This window comes from Muscardinus avellanarius (genome assembly GCF_963383645.1).
Source record: "Muscardinus avellanarius genome assembly, chromosome: 8".
NCBI lineage: Eukaryota > Metazoa > Chordata > Mammalia > Rodentia > Gliridae > Muscardinus > Muscardinus avellanarius.
In genome coordinates this window covers 4,635,434-4,657,963 of record NC_137794.1, presented here as the reverse complement: position 1 = coordinate 4,657,963, position 22,530 = coordinate 4,635,434, and the positions used below count along the sequence as shown (strand labels likewise).

Here is a 22,530-nt window from a genome sequence, read left to right as displayed (position 1 = left end):
CTGAAACCCTGTTTAAAAAAAAGAATAAAAAGGGTTGGTATATAGCTTGGCAGTAGGATGCCCTTGGGTTCAATTCCTAGTACCCCTCCTTCCAAAAAAAAAAAAAAAAGAAAAGAAAAGAAGAGAAAAAAGCTGAGCAATTCTTTAGTAGTATAAACACAAATAGATGTATGTTCAAATTGCTAAACATGAATAGCAATATAAATCCTCAAAACTGACAAGCTGTTTCCATCAGAAAGAATGACTGTTATGCAGCCATTACAAACTGTGTTGCACCCTTTGTATTTAAATCTCTTTTTAAAATTAAACTTTATTTCCACCACAAATGTCTCAATTTTATTCTTTTCAATTACATATATGGGTATCATATATATATATATATATATATATATATATATATATATATATATACACATTTTTTAAATAGGCAAGCATTTGATTTTATTGATGAATATAAGGCTGCTATGGATGCCTTATGTTTACTGGGTACTCAATTTTTATGTTTATTATTTTTCTATTAGCAAATTACTACATAAATATTCTTTCACTAATAACTTGAGTATTTTCTATCATGTTGGATCTAAAATAAGGTCATTGCACTTTCATAAAAATCGGATATCAGGCCTCGTGTGCTGGCAGATGTCCGTAATCTCAGCTACTTGGGCGGCTGTGGCAGAATTGCCAGTTCAAGCCCACCCTAGGGAACCTGGTAGAACCCTGTGTCAGAATTAAAAACTTAAAGGCTGAGGTTGTGGCTTAGTGGTGGAGACTCCTGGATTAACTTCTGGCTCTGCAAAAAAAAAAAAAAAAGAAGGTCAGATTAGGTGATTGTGTTTTCAATTTCTTTGTAGCAAAAAAGAAAATACTAAAATCTGCTTTTTTATTTCCAACATACCTATTTTTTACTTTTTGAAAATGTTAGTTAAGCAAGCAAAGTTTCATGTAAGGGAAGAAGAAAGTCATTTGTGCACGCCAGTAGACTCAATGACTATTTTTCAAAAGAGGGAATGTAATTAACAAATTATTCCTTTATTTATGCTTGAGTTTCAAAACCAATTTTTTTTTTTCTTGGTTTTGGTTCTTTGTACTTTCATACAAGGAACTTAGTAACCATTAATAACTAAAGTTATGTTTGGATGTCAGAAGGAATTCGGATAATGTCGTCAAGAGTAGAATGCCTGTTTTGAAATGTCAGATAAATTGGACAGCTCTTACGTTTTATGCCAAGAAAAGAAATGTAGCCATTAAAGGTTTATATGAAATTGCTTCTGATCAAGCCCTGTGGGTTTCTAATCAGAGTATGAGCAATGCTTCCTAAATAGATACTAGAAGAAAAGAATGATATAGAAGATTGGGACCCGATTTTCAAGGCCTTTGAGTTTAAAACTGAGTCATTGTGCAGATAGCTGGGGGCATTAAAATTGCCAGAGAAGGACATTGTGAGGAGTTGCAGAGAATAACGGGGCTGTTTTATCTAAGTGACTCAAGATGCCTGTGTTGGAGACACTAGTAAGAACAGCAATATTGCAATATTTAGGCAAGAGATACGATTAGCTTTAAGTTGAGTTGTCCTGAATAAAAGATCTAAGTGTAAGGAGCCTAGATTTTTTTTTTTTTTTTAAAAAAAAGGTTGTGGAGCTTAGAATATGGAGGGTGTTCTGGGTGCAGGACTTCATTTCTATAACAGGTAAAAGAGAAGGCACAGCAGGTGAATGATGATCCCTAGGTAGTTGGGAAAATGACAGCTTCATAGATTGAAATAGAAAGTTCTGGATGCACACCAGGTTCAGAGGAGAAATTTCAGCTTCACAGGCATGAATTTGAGGCTCTGGTAGAGACACGGGGTGAGAAAGGTTTTCCAATAATTGAGAGAGCGCAGTTTCAGGAGGCTGTGTTGGCCTGGCAAGAAAGAAGTAATGTCACCTCAGAGGAGACCAGGAGGCCCGGCCGGGGTGAGCCCCGTGGAGAGGGAAGAGCAGGTCTGTGACATGGAGGCTGAAGTTTGGTTTTATTACATGATAGAAAAAGTGGCTTCTGCTTTTACAATTTTTGCTCTCTGAATGTTTAATAATAAGCTAGTTTGTTCAGGCTTAATAAACTAATTCAGTGCTGCCAGGTGTGGTGGCGCACGCTTGTAATCCCTGTGCTTGGGAGGCTGAGACAGGAGGATCGCACAGGTTCGAAGCCAGCCTCAGCTACTCAATGAGGCTCTCCGCAACTTAGTGAGACTCTGTTTCCAAATAAGTATAAAAAATAGGTCTGGGGGTATAGCCTGAAGGTAGAAAGCCCCTGGGTTTCACCCCCAGTACAAACAAACAAACAAACAAATAAATAAATAAATAAATAGAAAGTGCCAGGCGTGGTGGAGCACGCTTGTAATCCCAGCACTTGGGAGGCTGAGACAGGAGGATCACACAGATTCGAAGCCAGCCTCAGCTACTTAGTGAGGCTCTCAGCAACTTAGTGAGACCCTGTTTCCAAATAAAATATAAAATAGGGCTGATCGTATAGCCCAGAGGTAGAAAACCTCTGGGTTCCACCCCCAGTACCACACACACACATACACAAACACACAAAACCTAGTTCAGTGCTTAATAAACTAGTGTTCTCATAAACGCATATATTTCAACTCTTATTAAAGTTAAAGTACTGACTTTAAGTTAGACTATAACGTGTAGGCTGCTCTGGGCCAGCCCTTGGCGGTAATGCTCTCTTTCCAGGATGGATTAACTCAAGGCCAGCTGGTACACTTGTCACTCACTGTGCCGGGCATGTGATTTTTCAAGTGCTGTCTTGTCAATGCCGCTTATTTGAAGTGAAGAAGGACATTATTAAGTTTGCAAAATTATCGTAACTTTTTTTTATCTTCTTTTGTTTCAGCTTCAGCTTCTTTGAAATACAAGTTTCATACTCAGGAGTTCAGTATATGTAAAAATTCTTGTTTTAACTTTTAATTTAATTAAGTTTTAAATTTAATTTTTTAATTAAATGCTTGTAATCCTAGCATTTGGGAGGCTGAGACAGGAGGATCATTTCTCGCGGCCAGCCTCAGCTACTTAGTGAGGCCCTTTGCAACTCAGTGAGACCCTGTTTCAAAATAAAGAATAAAAAATAGGGCAGGGAGTGGAGCTTGGAGGTCGAACGCCCCTGAGTTCCTTCCCTAGACCTGCAAAATAAACCAAAAAATCTTCAATCACGAAAAACAAATGAGTTTGTAGCCATATAGCTGTCAGCTGTGCCTTGGCGACCGTGGGTATTCATCTGAGTTGAAGAAAAACACAGGGCAGCGCTGTCCACACATCTCCAGTGGACTGACCTGGCATGGTCTCACCTGGTAATACTGTTCTCAATGCGGCCCCACCTTGCTTTTGCTGTGCTCGCAGGGCTTCTGAGCCCTCCTCTGGGAAGCGCTGGTGGAGTAGAAGGCTTTGGGAAGATGTCACCGGGCTCCAGGTTTGGCCTCATCGCTGGGTAGCTGGACAGTGGCCGGCGCATCCTTAATCCCTCCGAGTTCCTGTTTACGCCTCTATTGCAGGTGACCCGCCTCCTGGGCCTTGTGTATATGTTAATGCCTTCCTATGGATCCACAGTTCGCCAGTGGAGACTTGGTTCTTTAATGACAGCCAGAAGTTTTCATCATAAATCTGAGACCCTTGGAGTAACAAACCAAGTTTGAAGGGCAAGGCCAGCACAGAGTGGGTGCTGTGTGCCGAGTCCGTGGGCATCAGCACAGCGGGGGCCACTTTTCTGCTTCAGAACATCACACCAGACTCTGTTCTGTCTGTATTTTTCCTACATCTACTTTTCATCCCAGGATTCTTAGATGCCTTAAAACTCCTAGGTAGCTGTGTAGGTTATTTACTGTGCATCAATTTTCATTAGTCCCGTTCTGGCGGTTCCCCTCGAGCCTCACGTCCTCGAGGAGAGCCCCCAGGCGCAGGACGGCCCGCTGTGGGAGCCCAATTTGGTACTGGGGAGAGGCCTGGATCGCTTTCCCCTGTACATCATGCCTTTTCGTTTTATAACTGAAATTGGCCTGGAGCTGTTTGTGTAATAAGAACAGTGCTAACAAAACACGTTTGTTTGTTTGTTTGTTTGTTTGTTTGTTTGCTTGCTTTTTGGTGGTACTGGGGGTGGAACCCAGGGGCTTTCTACCTCCTAGCTATACTCCCAGACCTATTTTCTATTTTATTTGGAAACAGGGTCTCACTAAGTTGCTGAGAGCCTCACTCAGTAGCTGAGGCTGGCTTCGAATCTGTGCGATCCTCCGGTCTCAGCCTCCCAAGCGCGGGGATTACAAGTGTGCGCCCCCACGCCCGGCTAAACACATTTGTTTTTATCCAGCAACCTTGCACGCTCTCCTAGCTGATTGCTGAGGCCTGAGGTTTGTATGTTTTCATGATGGCTCCTCTGCTTATTCTGCTTCTCGTTCAACCACGATGGCTTTCAGAAAAACGCGCGAACACGTTTCCCAGCATGCTGAAAGCATGCATGGGAAGAATCCATCCATCCGAAGTGATGAGGGGCTTCAAGAGGTGGAAGAGAGAGAGGGAGGGAGGGAAGGAGGAGTTTGTAAATACAGGAGAGATGCCACCAAACGACCTTTCTGTTAATAAAATGAGCATAGGTTTATTAAGTGACTGCTATTAGGCCTGCATGAGGTTATAGACTTCATAAAATCTGAGGCACCACCTTGATATTAACTCTTCATTTTATTATTTGTAATATTCATTATCACTATAAGATGTTGTTTAAGCCAGGCTTGGTGGCGCACGCTTGTAATCCCAGTACTTGCGAGGCTGAGACGGGAGAATCTGGGTTCGCGGACAGCCTCAGATACTTAATGAGGCCCTCTGCAACTTAGTGAGACCCTGTTTCAAACTAAAGAATAAAAAATAGGGTTGGAGTTATATCTCGGAAGTAGAATGCACCTAGGTTCCATCCCTAGTACTTCAAATAATAATAATAATAATAATAATAATAATAATAACAACAACAACAACAACAACAACAACAACAACAACAACATCCTGTTGTTTAAAAGTTTTTATTTTGGCCAGGCATGGTGGCACATGCTTGTAATCCCCCTACTTGGGAGGCGGAGACAGGAGGATCACACAGGTTGGCAGGTTCGAAGGCCTTCGCTGGCTTTAGAGACCCTGTTTCCAAATAAAAATATAAAGTAGGTCTGGGAGTGTATCCCGGAGGTAGAAGGGTTCCATCCCCAGTACCACCAAAAAAAAAAAAAAAAATTTTTTTTTTTACTTTGAAATCTCTATACAGAGGAATTTTTTACTTCAATATTGGCTAGTATATGGCATTTTTAGTGTTACTATTAGCACTCATAATTTAGAAATAATCTTTAGGTGCCAGAATATGGGGAGAATCGGTCATATTTCCAAAGTTTCTGAGCTGTTTTTTTTTGTCCTGAGTTAACCTTTTGAGCAATTTAATTTTAATATTTTGACCTTTATGTCAGACTTATTTTAATGCTGTGATTGGTGATTCATACATACATGCACATAGCTCCTGATTCATCCATAGATGCACCAAACACTTGATTCGTTCATACACGCACACATCACTCGATACATGTACACATGTACACATGTCCACAGCACGTGTAGGTTCATGCGTGCAGACAGCCCTTCATTCCTTCATATGTACTTGATTCCTACATGCATGCAGTACTTGATACGTTCATACATGTATCAGCACTTGATTTGTTCATACATATAGCACTTGATATATTCATACATGCATACAGCAGTTGATATGTTCATGCATGTACACAATATGTTCACACGTGCACACAGCACTTGATTAATTCATACATGTATGCATATGCAGTACTTGCTGTATCCCTCTGAGGGAAACTTCTGTGCAGTAACACGCTTACAATTGGGTGCCATTTTGTTTCGATTTTGTGGTGCTGGGGACCGAGCCCGGGGCCTCGCCGACCGCTCCACTGCCTCACTTTACACCTAGAGCCTTTCTGACCACCCGGTATTATTATTTTGAAACACATTTTTTTTTTCGCCAACTAAACTCACAAAGTTTAATACTTCCAGACTTATATCTGGATTTAACACCATTCTTTAAACGATATTGTCTTAAAGGTAAAATTGGCTTCAAAGTACATATTCCTAGAAGTAAAAACATCGCTGTGATTTATAGAACTAAGATCACAAAAGACCTGTAACTTCGAACAATCAGCTTAATCTGATTTTCAACTTAACGGGTTTGGAACAGGAATTTTTGTTTGAAAGAAAGATTGGCTTGTTAACTGAATTATGCAATCATAAGTAAATTTGGTCACAGCTGCTTTTGATATTTTTTGTTGTTGTTGTACACCTGATTGGAAATAACAGGTTTTTGAAAGTATTTTTCCATTTCTTACACTGACACCTAGTGTTCACTATTCCTGATATCTTAACATATTAAATTTTAGTTATTAATAGCTATGAAGATAGATTGATACTCAGCATACTTTTAGAAGCGCACCTGTTCACAGGCCAGTCGTTTTTTTTTTTATTTCTACGACAGTGATGTACTCTTTTTCTAGTCACTTTAATGACATTAATACGGCCCAGTTTCTGAGGCTGAATGCCGAGTTTGAATTTTGTCAAACTCTGAACGAGCATAGAGGTTTAGAGGTAGAAGGAATTTAAAAGATTTTTGTGTGTAAGCGGTTACTGGGGCTCCAACCCGGGACAGTCTATTTCTACAATGTCAGGACACCTCCAGACCCTCCTTTGTTTATTTTTTGTTTTGAAATGGTCCTTGCTAGGTTGCCAAGAGTCTCACTCCTTGCCGAGGCTGTCCTCATACATGCAATCCTCCTGCCTCAGCCTCCCAAATTCTGGGATTATAGGTATGAGCTACCATGTGCACAATTCCTTCAAGTCCCAAGTCCAAATAGATCGTTTTGTTTATGAGAGTTTGATCACGGAGCTATAGAGATAACAGAACCACTTGTATCTGGCAAGCATTAAAGATCTGAAGTGACTCACTGACCAGGAATGAAACAAGGTTGAATTTTTTGTAACTTATGAAATCAGAGACTTTGTGATGTTATGTTTACCATATCCTGTGGGTTCCTAAGAGTGATAAAAAAGCAATTTTGTAGTGATAAAATTTGGACATCTAGATTAGTATCAGATAATTTGCAGTTAAGTAAAAATACGTATTATGTAATTTGAAAAAAAGATTTATGTAGCAAGCAGTTATGATGTCAGAGATACAGATGACTCGTACAGATACATAGAATGAAATCTCTTTAATTATTTTGAATTTAATTATTTTGAAATGTGGATGACTGATACACAGAATGAAAGCTATTTAATTTTTTTGTATATTTCGTGAGAATGGAGTAAAATGAAAGATTTTTACTAAAATTGGACATTTAATTTCTTTTTTTTGAGATTTAAATTTATTTATTGACAAATATTAAAGTACACAAATTCATTTGCACCAAACAAAAACCAAAAAGCTCATACATATAATGAGACAATTTATTTATGGTTGTCACATTTGAAATCAAGTCCCCTTTTCAAAGATCGGTGCATAAGGACTGATTAACCACAAAATTTTCATTTTTAATAACAAAAGCAAAAGTTGACATTTTAGAAAGGAGATTTAGTTTCAGAATGAAAGTAATGCTCTCGTTTCAAAAAATAAAAAATTTCTAAAATGTAAATAGAAAGGTTAATTACATAGAAAAAATATTACACATCTTAAAAGCAAAAAAGGTACTTTAATTATATCAGACCTAAGATTAATCCAAGCATAATAACTATCCATGTATATAATATGGAGGTAAGTGAGCATTCAGACTCCCTGTATGTTAATTTTATTTCCTAGCTCAGTAAAAAGTGATAATGCTTTCATGATAAATTACATATAATGCAAGATAATTTTTAGCAGTAATTTCTCTGAAAGATGGGGAAAACTTAAGGCAAAATCCTACCAAGCAAAGTACACTATGAAGCATAGAGTGACCACATGTTCTCAAAGTCAAAATGTGGACTTTCATTTAAATTTTAAGTTAGCAGACTGCTTAGTTAATCCAGACAGTAAGCAAAGCAGAATGAGGCAAGAAATAAGGGGAGAGTCTTAACTGCTAATATCCCACTTTGGCCTCAGCTTCTCTTTTGAATTTTTTTTTTTTTTTTAAATACCGAGGATGGAACTCAGAGACATTCTCCCTGAGCTACATCCCCAGTCCTATTTTTTGGTCTTTTTATTTTGAAACAGGGTCTCACTGAGTTGCAAAGGGCCTCACTAAGGAGCTGAGGCTGTCCGCGAACCGTGATCCTCTGGTCTCAGCCTCCCGAATGCTGGGATGACAAGCGTGCCCCACCACGCCCGGCTTCTCTTTTGAATTCTTACCAAATATACAGTTAAAGAAAGTCTGCTCATTCCCAGTGCAAGGATGGAAAATAAAACCTTGTCACTCACTTGTTCCACTAACATTTCCTATAAAAATGAAGAGGTCTGGGACTATAACCCAGTGGTAGAGCTCTTGCCTACTGTGTTCAAGGCCCTAGGTTCAATTCCCAGAACCACACACAAAAAGTAAAACATGAAGAGAAATTTAAGGAAACATATACTTCTGCCTCATGTGATTTCGGACAATCTTAAATAATATAGTAATATAAGAATATATTACTTATATATTACAAATTACAATTTGTAATATTCTTATATTTGTGATATTCATATTACAAATAATAAGACTATTCCCTTCCAAAACACTATCTGAATTAAACTCCTAGTTAAACTCCCTGTAAACTAAATTTTTATACTCAGGTAATAACTTTTCATCTACCTTTTAATTTTCTTTTGTGGTACTGTGAATAGAACCTAGGGTTATTTTACCTCTAAGCTACATTCTCAGCCCTTTTTACTTATTTTTTTGTTCTCTTCCTAAGTAGAATATATTTACGAAATAGGATCTTCCTAAGCTGCTGAGGCTGACATCGAACCTATGATTCTTCTGTCTCAGTCTCCCAAGTAGTGGGATTACATGTGTGCACCACCATGCCCGGCTTCAGCTACCTTTAAATATAGAACAATTTTCTCCTCAATCCTCCAAAATCCCACGTAAAAGGATGAAAGTATCTCCCATATGTAGACGAAGAAACAAAGTTAAGATTAAATGGTATATACATATATATGAGTGACAGGTCATGCCATCAACAGACTGGGACAGAGTGTAACCTGCTCCTCCATAAATGTGTTAAAGACACAAATAAATATCAACGAAGTGATTAAATAGCAAGCCTGGTCTTATCTTCAACATAAATTAGAGTGGAAGGGGAAGTACTTGATCAAAAACATTCAACATAAAACTTGAGGAATTAGGATGGGGCTCAGTGGTGGACCACTTGCCTAACAAGCACGAGGCCCTGAGTTCAAACCTCAGCACTGACAGAAACAAACAAACAAACAGAAACTTCATATCCTAATTCTAGGAATTCTTACATTCTACTTTTCAACTTATTATAAATAGGTACACAAATGTACACAGGACACACACCATTTACCATGTAACATAATTATGTTTCTAGTTAAGAAACTGGTCACCCCTGAGGTGAGAAGTACCAGGAAACAGAGGGGAAAGACAGGAGAAGCCTGGGTCTTTATTATGTAGTTTACTACTAAGCTGATTCTGGAATCATCCACCTCCAGACTCCCTGCTGTGAGAGATAATTACTTGTATTTGTTTTTTTTTTTTTAAACTACAGAAAGGAGAGCGCATAAAGTTTTACATAGGACTCATTAAAAATAGTTCAAAACGCAAGTCTTATGAGTATGGAGCTATGAAGACACACAAGGCCGAAGGATCTGGAAACATTTTGGCCGTCTGTAGTCTTCGGAAAGATTAGAGTACTCAAAAACTCTTTGACCTTTTCAACCAGACTTTCATGCAAGTCTTCATTAACATGCAGTGTTAAGACAGGCACCTCTTGTAGATAATCAAAGTTGGTTTTCAGTGTTCTGTGCAGGAGCCAACTTTCATGTTTATAGCGAAGCTCCTCTAAATATTCAAGAGGAATGTCTTGCTCTTCATTTCTTCCTCGTAAATATATTCTACTTAAGCATTTCTCTGGAGTAGCTCTAAGATAAGTGATCCCATCCAATTCAAGTCTTTGGCCAAACTGATCATTCATCCAGTCATGCCAGTCTTGATATATTGTCCACTCTGTTTCATTCATGCAGTCAGATTCATACAAATCAGATGCAAAAATATACCTGTCACTATACACAGATCGTTCAAAAAATAATACAGGCTTCTCCGCATCTTTGAGCTTCCCACTGAGCGAGGCAAGTTGAGCTCTTATTCGACTGAGACAGGCATATGACTAGAAGGTGAAAGACCATCGTTCAGGTTTTTCATACATCATCTGAAGAACATTCCCACCACTTTTCTGAGATGTTGTCAGTTCCTCAAATTCATCTTGAGTCCTTTGAACATTGCACCATCTGGCAACAGGTTCAGGAACCACTTCCCAATCTTCACACACTTGTTTAAGGATATTCACAAATGTTGACTTCCCTGCAGTGATGTTCCCCTCGATGGAGATTTTCTTGATGTGAGTCCCCTCTGAGCTGCTGGCCGGAGAAGGGCAGCTTCTCTTGGGTGGGGTGGCCATCCTGGTCCTCGGGCGGCCGACGCGCGGGGCTGGGCCCATTTAATTTATTTGTAACATTTAATTTATGTGTAGGCTTACAAAGTCAGTTGCAAAGACTTAATGTCATTTTCAAGAGACTTGTTGCAAACTTCAGAGTAAGTTTGAATATTCAAACGTATTTTTCCGTGGAATGAGTTCTCATATCTAAAAACTAAATATTTTACATGTAAATATAGTAATTGGTGTGTTTTTATAATGGTTACAATTTTAACACATTTGTATTTTATTCCTATCTCATAAACTATTATTTTTATAATTCAAGAATATCTTTTCCCTAAACAAGCAAGAATGATCTTTTCTGGATCCATCCATCAGGTGTTCACTGATCACCTGTTACCTGACAGACACTGTCCTAGACAGACTCAGGAGGTAAAGTGGCCAGTGAAATTCTCATTCGTGTTACCAGGGTAAATGCAAAAGGAAGGATAGAGAAATGTAGGAAAATATAAGAGGAAAGGGTAGAAATTTTCATTAACATTTGATAAAATTTTTTGTATGTTTTTCTCCTGACCCCTTTTGGGATATATTTCATTAACAACTGAGTAATGATTATTTTTTCAGAGTGTTCAGATTCAGACAAGAATGAACCAAGTTCTTAGAAATGAGATGCTGAGACTCTGTAGTCCATCCGTAGCATGTGACACAAGCCCAGAAGGGACTCGCCAGATAAAGCACAGGGAGGTCGGTGTGGATGGGAATGTGGAATACCTAGTGTTTTTCTTGGTGGGTTGAAATTTGGGAATTCCACATATATTCATCCTGAGTAGAAATTGGAACAGAAGTAAACGTTGTGCATAAATATTTGGTTTTTATGAGTGTATAGATACCTCGGAATATTAGATATTTCTGTCTTCCTGTTGCAGAGCAGGACAGAGTAAGATTTTCAATCACACTGATTCCTCCTGGCACTTACAAGGAATGCACAGAGCCGGGCGTGGGGGCCACGCTCCTCATCCCAGCTCCTGGGAGGCTGAGACAGGAGGATCGCGGTTCGCAGACAGCCTCAGCTACTTAGTGAGACCCTGTTCCAAAATAAAGAATAAAAAATAGGGCTGGGAGGGGGGGTGTAACTCAGAGGTAAAATGCCCCTGGATTCCATCCCTAGTACAGAGAGAGAGAGAGAGAGAGAGAGAGAGAGAGAGAGAGAGAGAGAGAGAGAGAAAGTAGAAGATGCACTCTTTATTTGCAAGTGAAAAGTGACTTCCATTGTGTTTAGATTGCTTATTTCATTTAAAAGGCCAAATAAGAATAAAAGCAGGGCAATAGCTCACACACAGCTGAAAGTTCATTTGGGTCATTCCCACTCCCCCCACCCCCCTTTTGGTTCCAGGTGCAAAAATTGGCTGAAATTGCTAAGGCAGGCAGTTATTTTAGAATAGTTTCTGGTTTAATGTTTTAGCAGGCCCAGGAGTAAAATATTCTCCAACTACTGCGATTTTTTTTTCTACTCTTAAGGTAGAACTGTTCAAAATAGATGTGGATGCAGATGTGACAGAGGGAAAACCCTGCTTTCTGGGTTATAAGGAGAGGGATTCAGGCTGGATACAGATGACCAGACACCCTGTCGTCTGAGACCTGTTGATAAGTGGGCATGGTGGCACACAGGCTTGTAATCCCATCATTTGGAATCTGAGGCAGGAAGATTACGGTTCCAGGACAGCCTCATCTACTTAGTGAGGCCCTTTGCAACTCAGTGAGTTTCAATATAAAGAATCAAAAATAGGGTTGGGGGTGTAGCCTGGAGACGTAGAAAGTCCCTGGTTCCATCCCCAGTACTGCAAAAAAAAAAATAAAAAATAATAATAATAATAAAACAACTATTGATAAATGCACCAAGTATCGTTTTCGGGCCATATATACGATGGTACGTAAAACAAAATCACTGCTCTCATGGTGCATATGTTATGGTGTGCAACAAATAGGATAAGAAGGAAATGATACAGGAAAAGGAAGGAGGGTAATAAAGTTAGATGACCTCAGGAGGTGACCCCTGTGCTCGTGAAGGGGAGCGCCACCCACTGGAAGAGGGAGGGAGCGCAGGCAGTGCTTCTGCGCATGTGCAGGGCGTGGGGGTGGGGACCAGCGGTCCAATGGGGTTTGATTTTTACGATGGCCCCAAAGGAGGTGCAAACAAGTTAGAAATGAGGGTAAAGGGAGAAATCAAGAAGGATTTATAGAATTTTTACTCAAGAAGGTAGATGAATGACAGTTTTATAGTTAAAAAAAAAAGTGTTTCATACCAAGTGTGTTGAAGTTGAGATGTCTATAAGCAATCTACATGGTGGAGTTGAGCGGGCAGTTACATCTATGGCCAGGATTCTTGGCAGAGTTTTGCACTACGAATATTTAGCTCGTAGCTCAGAAATACTTCAGGTTCAGTTCAAGGCGCTACAGTACAGTGAATATCTTTAAGTAGCATTGACTTTTTTTGTCTCTCAGGGCATATAAAAGATTGGTTTATACTTGTTTTAGTCCATTTTCTGTTGCCATAACAAATAGCCAAGTCTGGATACTTTTTAAAGATGGAGATGACCACACACCCTGTCATCTAAGACCTGTTGATAAGCTGGGCCAAGTGGCGCAGGTTTGGAATCCCAGCATTCGGAGGCTGTGAGGACAGCCTCAGTTGCTTAGCGAGGCTCTTTGCAACTCAGTGAGCTCTTTAAAAGAAGAGTTTTGTTAGCTCACAGTTCTGGAGGTTAAGAACTGGCACTGGCATCTGCTTGGCCCTGGTGAGGTTCTCATGACAGATGGCATCAAAGTGCCAGTAGTGTGTGTGCAAGTCATGTGCCGAGCCTAGAACTAAGATGTGGGCTGGGCTCGCTGTTTATATAACAACCCGTTTGTTAGGGTTCAGAGTTAGAATGTCCCCCAGATCTTGGTTGCTGAGGAGGGGTCCTGGGGTTTGGCCTTGGGGACTATCTAGCCCCCTCTCCCCAGCCCCTTGCTCTCTCTCTTCCTCGGCTCCTGATGTGAGCACAGATGCTCCCCTACTACTCTTTTTCATCTTCCTGTTGCCAGTCTCTGAGCTCCACAGACTTCAGCTGACCTCACATGGACTGAAGCCTGCAGAACCGTGAGCAGACAAATCTCCCTTCCTCCATGCTGTGGTGGACAGGTGCTGTGAGTCCCACAGTGAGATTGCTGGGTGAAACACCATTCTCAAGGGAACAGTCTCACCCCTCAGGGCATGGCCCACTCGGAGACTGCATTCATCCATTATGACAGTGGAGCCCTCGGTGACCACATTACTTCTCAAGACGCCCCGACTCTTGAAGATTTCACCACCTCAACATCGCCATACTGGGCACTGATCGTCCAACATATTCCTTTTTGTGTGATATACTCAAGCCATTTCCAAACCATAGGAGCCTATTAAGTGTGCAGTCACATTAAGTCCAAGAAAGGAACGGGCATAGAATACCTTATTACTAAAAATGCTAGCAATCATCTGAGCCTTCAGGGAGTTGTAATCCTGGGTAAGAGTCTTTCCTTGATACTGACGGCCGCTGACTGATCACGGTGGTGGTTGCCAAGTTTTAGGAGAACGTGGGAATTTTTAAATTAAGCATTGGAATGATGCGGCAGCTTCTTAAATTAAGACACTGGGATATGCTCTGTTGGTTGACTCTTCCTTCCATGGGAGATTTCCCCAGAGACTTCTCAGATGCCAGGTGGCCTTTCACTGACAGGAGAGCTGCTTTTGAAGCCGGAGTCTGCCCCCTCAGAGCCGGCCACTGCTTTGCGGCCTGTGCGTACGTAGAACTGAAGTATTCTGCTGTCACCCCGGGGGAGTTGACAGCCTCTGCTCCGGCAGTCAATTCCATCCTAAAAAGCACCTGCTTTGCTCGTGCATTCAAGTCATATCATGAGATTTCAACAACTCGGTCACATTTTCGGGTTCTTTTAAGTCTAGTTGTCTTCCTGTGTTTACCATACCTGCGGTTCCCGCCTCCCCTGAACTTGGACCTCTGGGAGTCACCCATGCGTGGTGCTAGCAACCGCCTCCAAGCTCCTAGCAATGGTGATGCTCTGACCACCTCCCCTGGGTCATGAATGCTCCCAGTGACATCTAGAATAGTGAATCCTTTCGAGAAGATTTTCAATTTACTTTGATGTGATCCATCAGAGAACTCCCTGTCTATAATAGCTAGAGCCTTATGCAACACATTTTTTAAGTATTAAGAGTTGAAAATAAATATGGCTCCTTGACTCATGAGTCGCGCCTAATTGGAGTGCTAGCAGGCATGAACAACTCGACTTTGGCTATCCTTTCTTGTTAGAGCTCTTCGGCAGCCAGGTACATGCCCAGTGAGTCATATTTGAAAGGAACCTTTTTTTCTGAACAGTAGGAGGTCTCACTATTGAACCAGATTGTGGACAGATGCACCATCAGCCAGGCCTTGTTCTTCCAGCTGGAGACCAAACGCAAAGTAGATTTAGTCTAATGCATAAGGGCCATGGGACTTGGGGAATGGTAAGAGCATTTGCTCCAACTTACAGTCTCCAGCTGTGTTGGGCACTATGAAGAGAGCCAGCCTATCTTAAAACTTTGAAGCCATGCATTGACTTTTCTTCTCTACCTGTGAAAAGTCCCGGATGGCAGATTCAGATTCTTCTAATCCAGGGCTGTTTCATCCACCTTGGTAGGGTAGCAGACTATTGTAGCTAGCTAGGTCTTCTAGATAACTTGTTCTACACCAGTACTCACTGCCTATCCCTACACCGTGTGCGTGCGTGTGTGTGTGTGTGTGTGTGTGTGTGTGTGTGTGTGTGTGTGTGTGTGTTTTACTGGGGGTTGAACCCAGAGGGCTCTTACCTCTAGGTTATTTCCCCAGCTCCTTTAATTTTTTTGCTTTGAAATAAGTCCTAGCTAGGTTGCGGATTGCAGGTTCACAGCTGGCCTTGAACCTGCCATCCCCCTCTATTCTCAGCCTCCCGAGTACCTGAATTGCAGGCATGTGCCACCGGCCCCACGGCTGCGCACTCTTGTGTTATCCGTTGTGGCTGTTTTCCTTAATCCTCACCAGCTGTTACTGCGCAGGCTTCGTCTGTGGCTTCCTCACCTCTCCTGCTAATTGCTGGGTGTGAGTTGTGTGAATCCAGACAAATGCACAAGTAAATGACTGTCATGGGGAAAAAGAGTTCTGGGACAAAAAACCTGACATCGAAACAGTTAAATTTTACCTGATCTATTTTAGTCAATCCAATGTTCAGCTCAAATCTTGAGTATTTTCTTTCTGCGTGGGCTCCTTACCCAGTGCCTGCCTTCTCAACTCCTCTCTCTCTCCCTTTCCCCCCCCCCTCTCTCTCTCGTAGATCTGGGGGTAGAACCCAGGGGCATTTGGCCTCCGAGCTACACCCCCTGCCCTATTTTTTAGTCTTTATTTTGAACCAGGGTCTCACTAAGTTGCGGAGGGCCTCACTAAGTAGCTGAGGCTGGCCGCAAACCGCGATCCTCCTGTCTCAGCCTCCCGAATGCTGAGATTACAAGCGTGCGCCACCGCGCCCCACCTTGCCCCCTCTTTTTATTCTGCTTCTTAAGGAGTGAAAGTAGCTTTTCTTTTCAGTTCTCTAAGTACAGCTGATTGTGATATGCAGAAATGCAGGAAATTAGTAAAAGAGAATCATTCAGTTTGGACTGATATTTGTTCTGAGGTCGTCATCATGGCTCTTTTGAAGACCACCCTTTGGCATTTCTTCTTACCATCATGTGCACACATAAGTTTATCATTTTAAAGAAATGATTATATCGTATAAACAGTTTGTGTCCATTTGTTCCTGTCTCTCCCACCCTCCCCTTCTCTCCTTCCTAACGGTCAAGGTGGCGCGGAGCTGGAATCATGCCCCCATGTGCCAAGCACTTTTCTGCTCCTTGCTGTTTATACTTCACATTGTTTCATCCTATTTCAGTCTGCGGAATTATCATAAAGTGCCCAGATACTTCTTATGGAAGGCCCTTTCCTTCTATTCTGATTTTTTTTGCTACTTTAAGCAGCTGGTATTTTAGTAGAAATTCTTTTAACACCTGTTATTTTCTGCTAAATTCTCCAGTGGAACTGCAAAACATAAAGCATGTTCGTAAATACCATCTTTAGACGTATTCTAACCGTTTTTATTTTCCTTACTTTATTAGTTGGTAGGCATTCCACCCGCCTTGCATGGCCCGAGGACGCCATGATACCTCTCTGCCGCGCCCGCCGTTTCCATTTCTCTGCGGGTGCGATGTGAGGACTTAGCTGCACTTTTTCAGCCTCTTGAACTTGTTGCTGTGTGACCAGCCTATTTAAAGCATCACCGATTTTTGCTGTTAGATGTTATTTGTGGTTTTTATTATCCAATTGAAGTATTTTGGTTTATTGGAAATAACCTCTCCATTAGAATGCTGTGATCAAGCCAGGCGTAGTGGCACGCACCTGCAATCCGAGAACTCGGGAGGCTGAGACAGGAGGAGCGCAGGCTGGCTTTCACCCTGAGCAACTTAGTGAAACCCTGTTTCAGAATAAAGAATAAAATATCGGGCTGGGGTGTAGCTCGGAGGTAGAATGCACCTGGGTTCAATCTCCAGTATCTAAAAAAAAAAAGTGTTAATCAGTCGTTACTATATATAAATAGTTCACTTATATTTTTATGTAGTTTAGAAGTTTTAAGACCTGGGCGTGGTGGCGCATGCTTGTAACCCCAGTACTTGGGAGGCTGAGGCAGGAGGATCACACAGGTTCAAAGCCAGCCTTCATTTCCATTTCTCCATTAGTTCCACATGAGGACTTACCTGCACGTTTTTTAGTGCCTTGAATTTGTTGCTCTGTGAATGGCCTATTTAATGAGGCCTGCTTAATGAGGCTTTCAGAAACTTAGCGAGACCCTGTTTCCAAATAAAATATAAAATAAGTCTGGTAGTATAGCAGGCCCCTGGGTTCCATCCCCAGTACCACACACACACACAAAAAAAGTTTTAAGGAAGACTGCTAAATTTTAATATCTACTTTATTATCATAGATATATATTTATGGCTATATATTTCTTTTTTTCCTTGAATCTTTTTTATTTGGGGGAGGCGTGGACTGGAATGGAAGCCTGGGATGTTCTACCTCCGAGCTACACTGTAGCTCTATTTTTATTTTTTATTTGAAACAGGGTTTCCCTAAGTTGCTAAAAAGCCTTGCCAAGTCTCTGAGGTTGACTTGGAACCTGTCATCCTCCTGTCCCAGCCTCCCAAGTGCTGGGATTACAGGTGTTTTCTGATATGGAAAATCTCTTGCAGTCCTGAAACAATTTCATCTTAGTGTGTAGAGTGTGATTCTTTTGAATATTACTGGATTCCATTTGGTAGTATTTTATTGAGTCTTTACCATTTTAAGTTTCTCCTAGTTACTGTCTATATCAGATTTTTAGAAAAATTGTTGTGGCTTCATAAGGTAAATTGGGAAGCACTCCACTATTTCTTTGAGATTAGAATAGTTTAAACTTGGAATTGTATTTAAATACTAGTCTGAAACTATCTGTGGAATCTTTCTTTTTTTGCAGTACTGGGGATTGAACCCAGGGGCATTCTATCTCCGAGCTACACCCCCTGCCCTCTTTTTTATTCTTCATTTTGAAACAGGTCTCACTTAGTTTCAGAGGGCCTCACTAAGTAGCTGAGGCTGGCCGTGAACCTGCAATCCTCCTCTCTCAGCCTCCCAAGTATTAGGATTACACGCATGCACTACCACACCCGACCGTGGAAGCTCTTTAACACAGATTCTTTCATGATAATTGGTCTGGTCATGATTTTTACTTCTAAGTGTAACTTTTACAGTTTATGTTTTGCTAGGTGCGATGGTTAATTTTATGTGTCATTCTGATTTTGTTGAAGCCTATCAGATGGCTTGGTAAATGCTATTTCCAGTTGGGTCAACCGTGAAAGTGTTTCTGGAAGAGATCGGCATTTAAATAAATAAAGAAGCTCACTCCCACAAGGCACATAGTCATCATCCAATCTCCTGAGGTCCTAGACAGAGAAAACAACGGAGGAAGAAGGGTGGCTTTGCCTCTGTTTGTGCTGGCCATCTCTTCCCTTGGCCTTGGGTAATCCACCACCAGCTTCCCTGTTCTCTCTTGTGTGCTCTTGTCTGAGGGCCTTCCGCACTTTCACTGCTGTGTAGCGTTTCGAGCTTGTTGCCATGGCTACAGTTGCTGGTCCTCTCCCCCGTCCCTGTCCACCTTTCCCTCTGGTTTAAGTCATAGCTGCTGGAAACAGAAGGTTACTCTTCAGCGTCACTCACAACCAGGTGTTTCTGGTGATAAGTCTGTAAAATTGTGTGTGTGGGGGGGGGTAATTTTACTTCACAGGGAACTGCCTTTTCTCCTTTTTGTCTGAAATTCAGGGTGGATACCTGAACCTCCAGAAACCATCATGTTTTAAAAGATGACTTGCCCTAATAAGTGATTATAGCAAAATTGCAAGATATAAGGATAATACATACAGTAATCTGCATTGCTTTGTACAAGCAATAGGTATCTACATGCAGAAAAAAATCTAGATACGATCTTTACAAAAAATAACTCACATGTAACAGAGACCTAGATAAAATTTAGATAAAATCTAGAAAATACTATGCATCTACATGCAGAAAAAACCTAGATATAATCTTTGTAAAAATATAGCTGACAATGTAACAGAGACCCAAAAAAGGAAACTATAAAGGTCCTAGAAAATGACGTAGGAGAAAATCTAGATGACCTTAGGCTGCTTGATGACCTTTTGGTTTCAAAACTTGATCCATGAAAGAAAGAATTGATAAACTGGACTCCATTAAAATCAAGATATTTTGCTCTGAGTAAAATACTGTCAAAATAAATGAAAGCAAACAAGCCACAGGATGGGAGAAAATATTTGTAAAAGATGTGTCTGATGAAGGACAGCTATCAAAAACATACAGAGAAAGAAATTCAGTAATAAGAAAAGAGCCTTATTAAAAAGTGAGCAAGAAACTTTAATGGACAACTTGGGGGAAAACATACATAAATGGAAAATGAGCTTATGTAGGAAGATGTTTCACACCATATATCATCAAAGAAATGCAAACTCAAACAATAAATTTATACTATATAACTAGTAATATCTTTTAATACATGGAACTGACCACCCCAGTGCTGGCGAGGATGCAGCAGGAACTCTCTCTATAATTCCTGCCTGGCTGGGATGAAAAATGGTAGAGTCTCTTTGGAGGATAGTTTGATGGTTTCTTGTATTAGAGTTATATTATACTTATATATAAGTATATATAGTTTTAAATACAGTTATATATATACACACACATACACTTAAACTTCTATTACAGTTATAATACTGAACTTTAGAATCCAGCTGTTGCACTCCGTCCTATTTATCCACGGAGATGAAAACTTAGGCCCACACAAATCTGCACACAGATGTTTGAACAACTTTATTTGTCGTCGCCCACATGTGAGAGGGCCAAGGTGTCCTTCAGTATGTGAATGAATGAATAAAGTGTGGTCCGTTTAGACAATGGGATTGTCTTTATTCACTGCTTAACAAATTGGTTTCAAGTTTTGAAATAAAAGGAGGAAACTTAAATGCACACTATTGATAAGTAATTAGAAAAGGCTATGAACTGTGATTCCAGCTCTGTGACATTCTGGAAGAGTCAAAACTATGGCGATGGTTAAAAAAAAAAAAAACCCACTAGATTAAAAAGAAACAAAACCTCTAAGCCTGGCGTGGTGGTGCACACTTGTAATCTCAGCATTCGGGAGGCTGAGACTGGAGGATCGCGGTTCACGGACAGCCTCAGCTACTTAGTGAGGCCCTCTGCAACTCAGTGAGACCCTGTTTCGAAATAAAGAATAAGAAATAGGGCTGGGGATGTCGCTCAGAGGTCGAATGCCCCTGGTTCCATCCCCAATACAAAAAAAAAAAAATCCACTAGTGGCTCTCGGGGTTGTGGGAAGAAAAGAGGACAGGCAGAACCCTGAGGATTCAAGGGCAGAGAAGCTATGCTGTATGATATTAAGACGATAGATCCGCGCCATTGTAAGTTTGTCCACTCCCATGTGATATGAAACACCAAGAGTGAGTCCTACGTAAACTCTGGGCGCTCGGTGATCGTGACGCGCCCCGTGGCTTGGTCAGTTCTAGCAAACGCACCTCTTGGGGGGAGCCGGGCCATGGAAGGGCTAGGCGTATGTGGGACTTGGGGAACACGGAATCTGGTACTTGGCACTCACTTCTTCTGTGAACCTTAAATTGCTGTTAAAGTCTATCATGTTATCACATGCTAAAATGACTTTGGGGTGCAAGCTCGCCTTGGGGTGAGCCGAGGTTGTTGATGACATCCAGAGCCATCACAGCACCACAGGGGCTACCTGGTTTGTTGTTGTGATTTGTTTTTGTTCTTTTCTGCCCAAGAAGAAAACAAGCTTTCACTTATTTATTTATTCATTCATTCATTCATTCATTCATTCATTTTTTTATAGGAAATTGGACCCAGGGATGTTCTATTATGGGCTGCATTTCCAGCCCTTTTGGTATATATATTGAAACAGGGTCTCACTAAGTTGCTAAGGCTGGTCTCAGATCTGCCACCCTCCTGTCTCAGCCTCCCATGAACTGGCATACAGACGTGCATCACAGGCGCCTGGCTATGGCGGTAATATTTTGGTAATTTCAGTTTAAACTCTGACATGCAGCTGCTGCTGCTTTTTTTTTTTTTTTTTTTTTTTTTACTATCTATAGTCAGTAAGAGGTTTAGTTTCCCCTTTGCTCCCTCAAGAGCGTGCTAAGTATTTTGGTGCTTTTACAATAATTTTTAAATTTCTTATCTTCTCGCAGTGTGGAAAGAGAGTAGAACCTTTCACTTTTGTACATTTAAAATCTGTTCAAAGTGTGTGTGTATGCGTTGTCTTTCGGTTTCTCTTTAGTATCTAGTCTTAATGAGTTAGCATCTTCAATATTTCTTCTTGTTGATTTTTGAGTTTTCCTGTATTAGTTAAAATAAATATAGAATAAAATAGTGATTTGCGGTTTGCAAAATGGATCTATATCAATTCATGTCTAAATATCAATGTAATATATTAAGCTAACTAATATAAAATATATCCCATACCATATTTTGACAAACATTTCTTTCTAACAACCTGGACCACCAAGTTCAATTTTAGAATTACCCAACTTACACAGTTTGATGCTGTATGTTATGGTACCCGCGTCCATCTCCCTTCCCAACCTTTCTCCGTGATGAAGGGTAGCTCACACATGGACCTGGAACCCCATCCTTGGCATCCATCTCAGGCTTAGGAGGCACACCCTCGGCTTGGTCCAACCTCAAGACACTGTGCCCTGTAAAGAGCCCTTTAAGGTCTAGAATGTGGGAGTACTTGAGACGACCTTGAAAATTGTCTAGCTTCACGTGGACTCTGCATTCCCTGGGCTTCACCTCAACCCTACAGAGGAAGCTATCAATTCGCTCAACCTCTGCCTTGCTTCCTGCTTTTTATGCTTAACCCTGGAATGATTGGCCCGGGGTCCCTCTTGCTTTATCTTCTTTGCGTTTGAAGCCTCCCAGGTTTCAATTCTACCTCCTGGACAGTGCTAGGTTTTTTTTGGTTTTTTTTGTTTGTTTGTTTGTTTTTTGGTGGTACTGGGGGTGGAACCCAGAGGCTTTCTACCTCCAGGCTATACTCCCAGACCATTTAATATTTTATTTGGAAACAGGGTCTCTCACTAAGTTGCTGAGAGCCTCACTAAGTAGCTGAGGCTGGCTTCGAACCCATGCGATCCTCCTGTCTCAGCCTCCCAAGCGCGGGGATTAGCAGCGTGCGCCACCAC

At 41.0% G+C, this 22,530-nt stretch overlaps 2 protein-coding genes across 4 annotated transcripts in view; one reads left to right on the top strand and one right to left on the bottom strand.

Annotated features, from left to right (window-relative positions):
• Positions 1-22,530, top strand: part of SUPT3H (SPT3 homolog, SAGA and STAGA complex component) — a gene marked incomplete at both ends in the record, with an annotated part of 388,363 nt that overhangs the window by 169,942 nt on the left and 195,891 nt on the right. The gene's annotated exons all lie outside the window — the stretch shown is intronic.
• Positions 3,869-10,658, bottom strand: LOC308266206 (deoxycytidine kinase-like; the record flags this gene model as incomplete). Its single annotated transcript, XM_080700278.1, is given in 3 exon segments — positions 3,869-4,042; positions 9,837-10,367; positions 10,371-10,658. Coding segments are annotated over 3 exon segments (993 nt in total).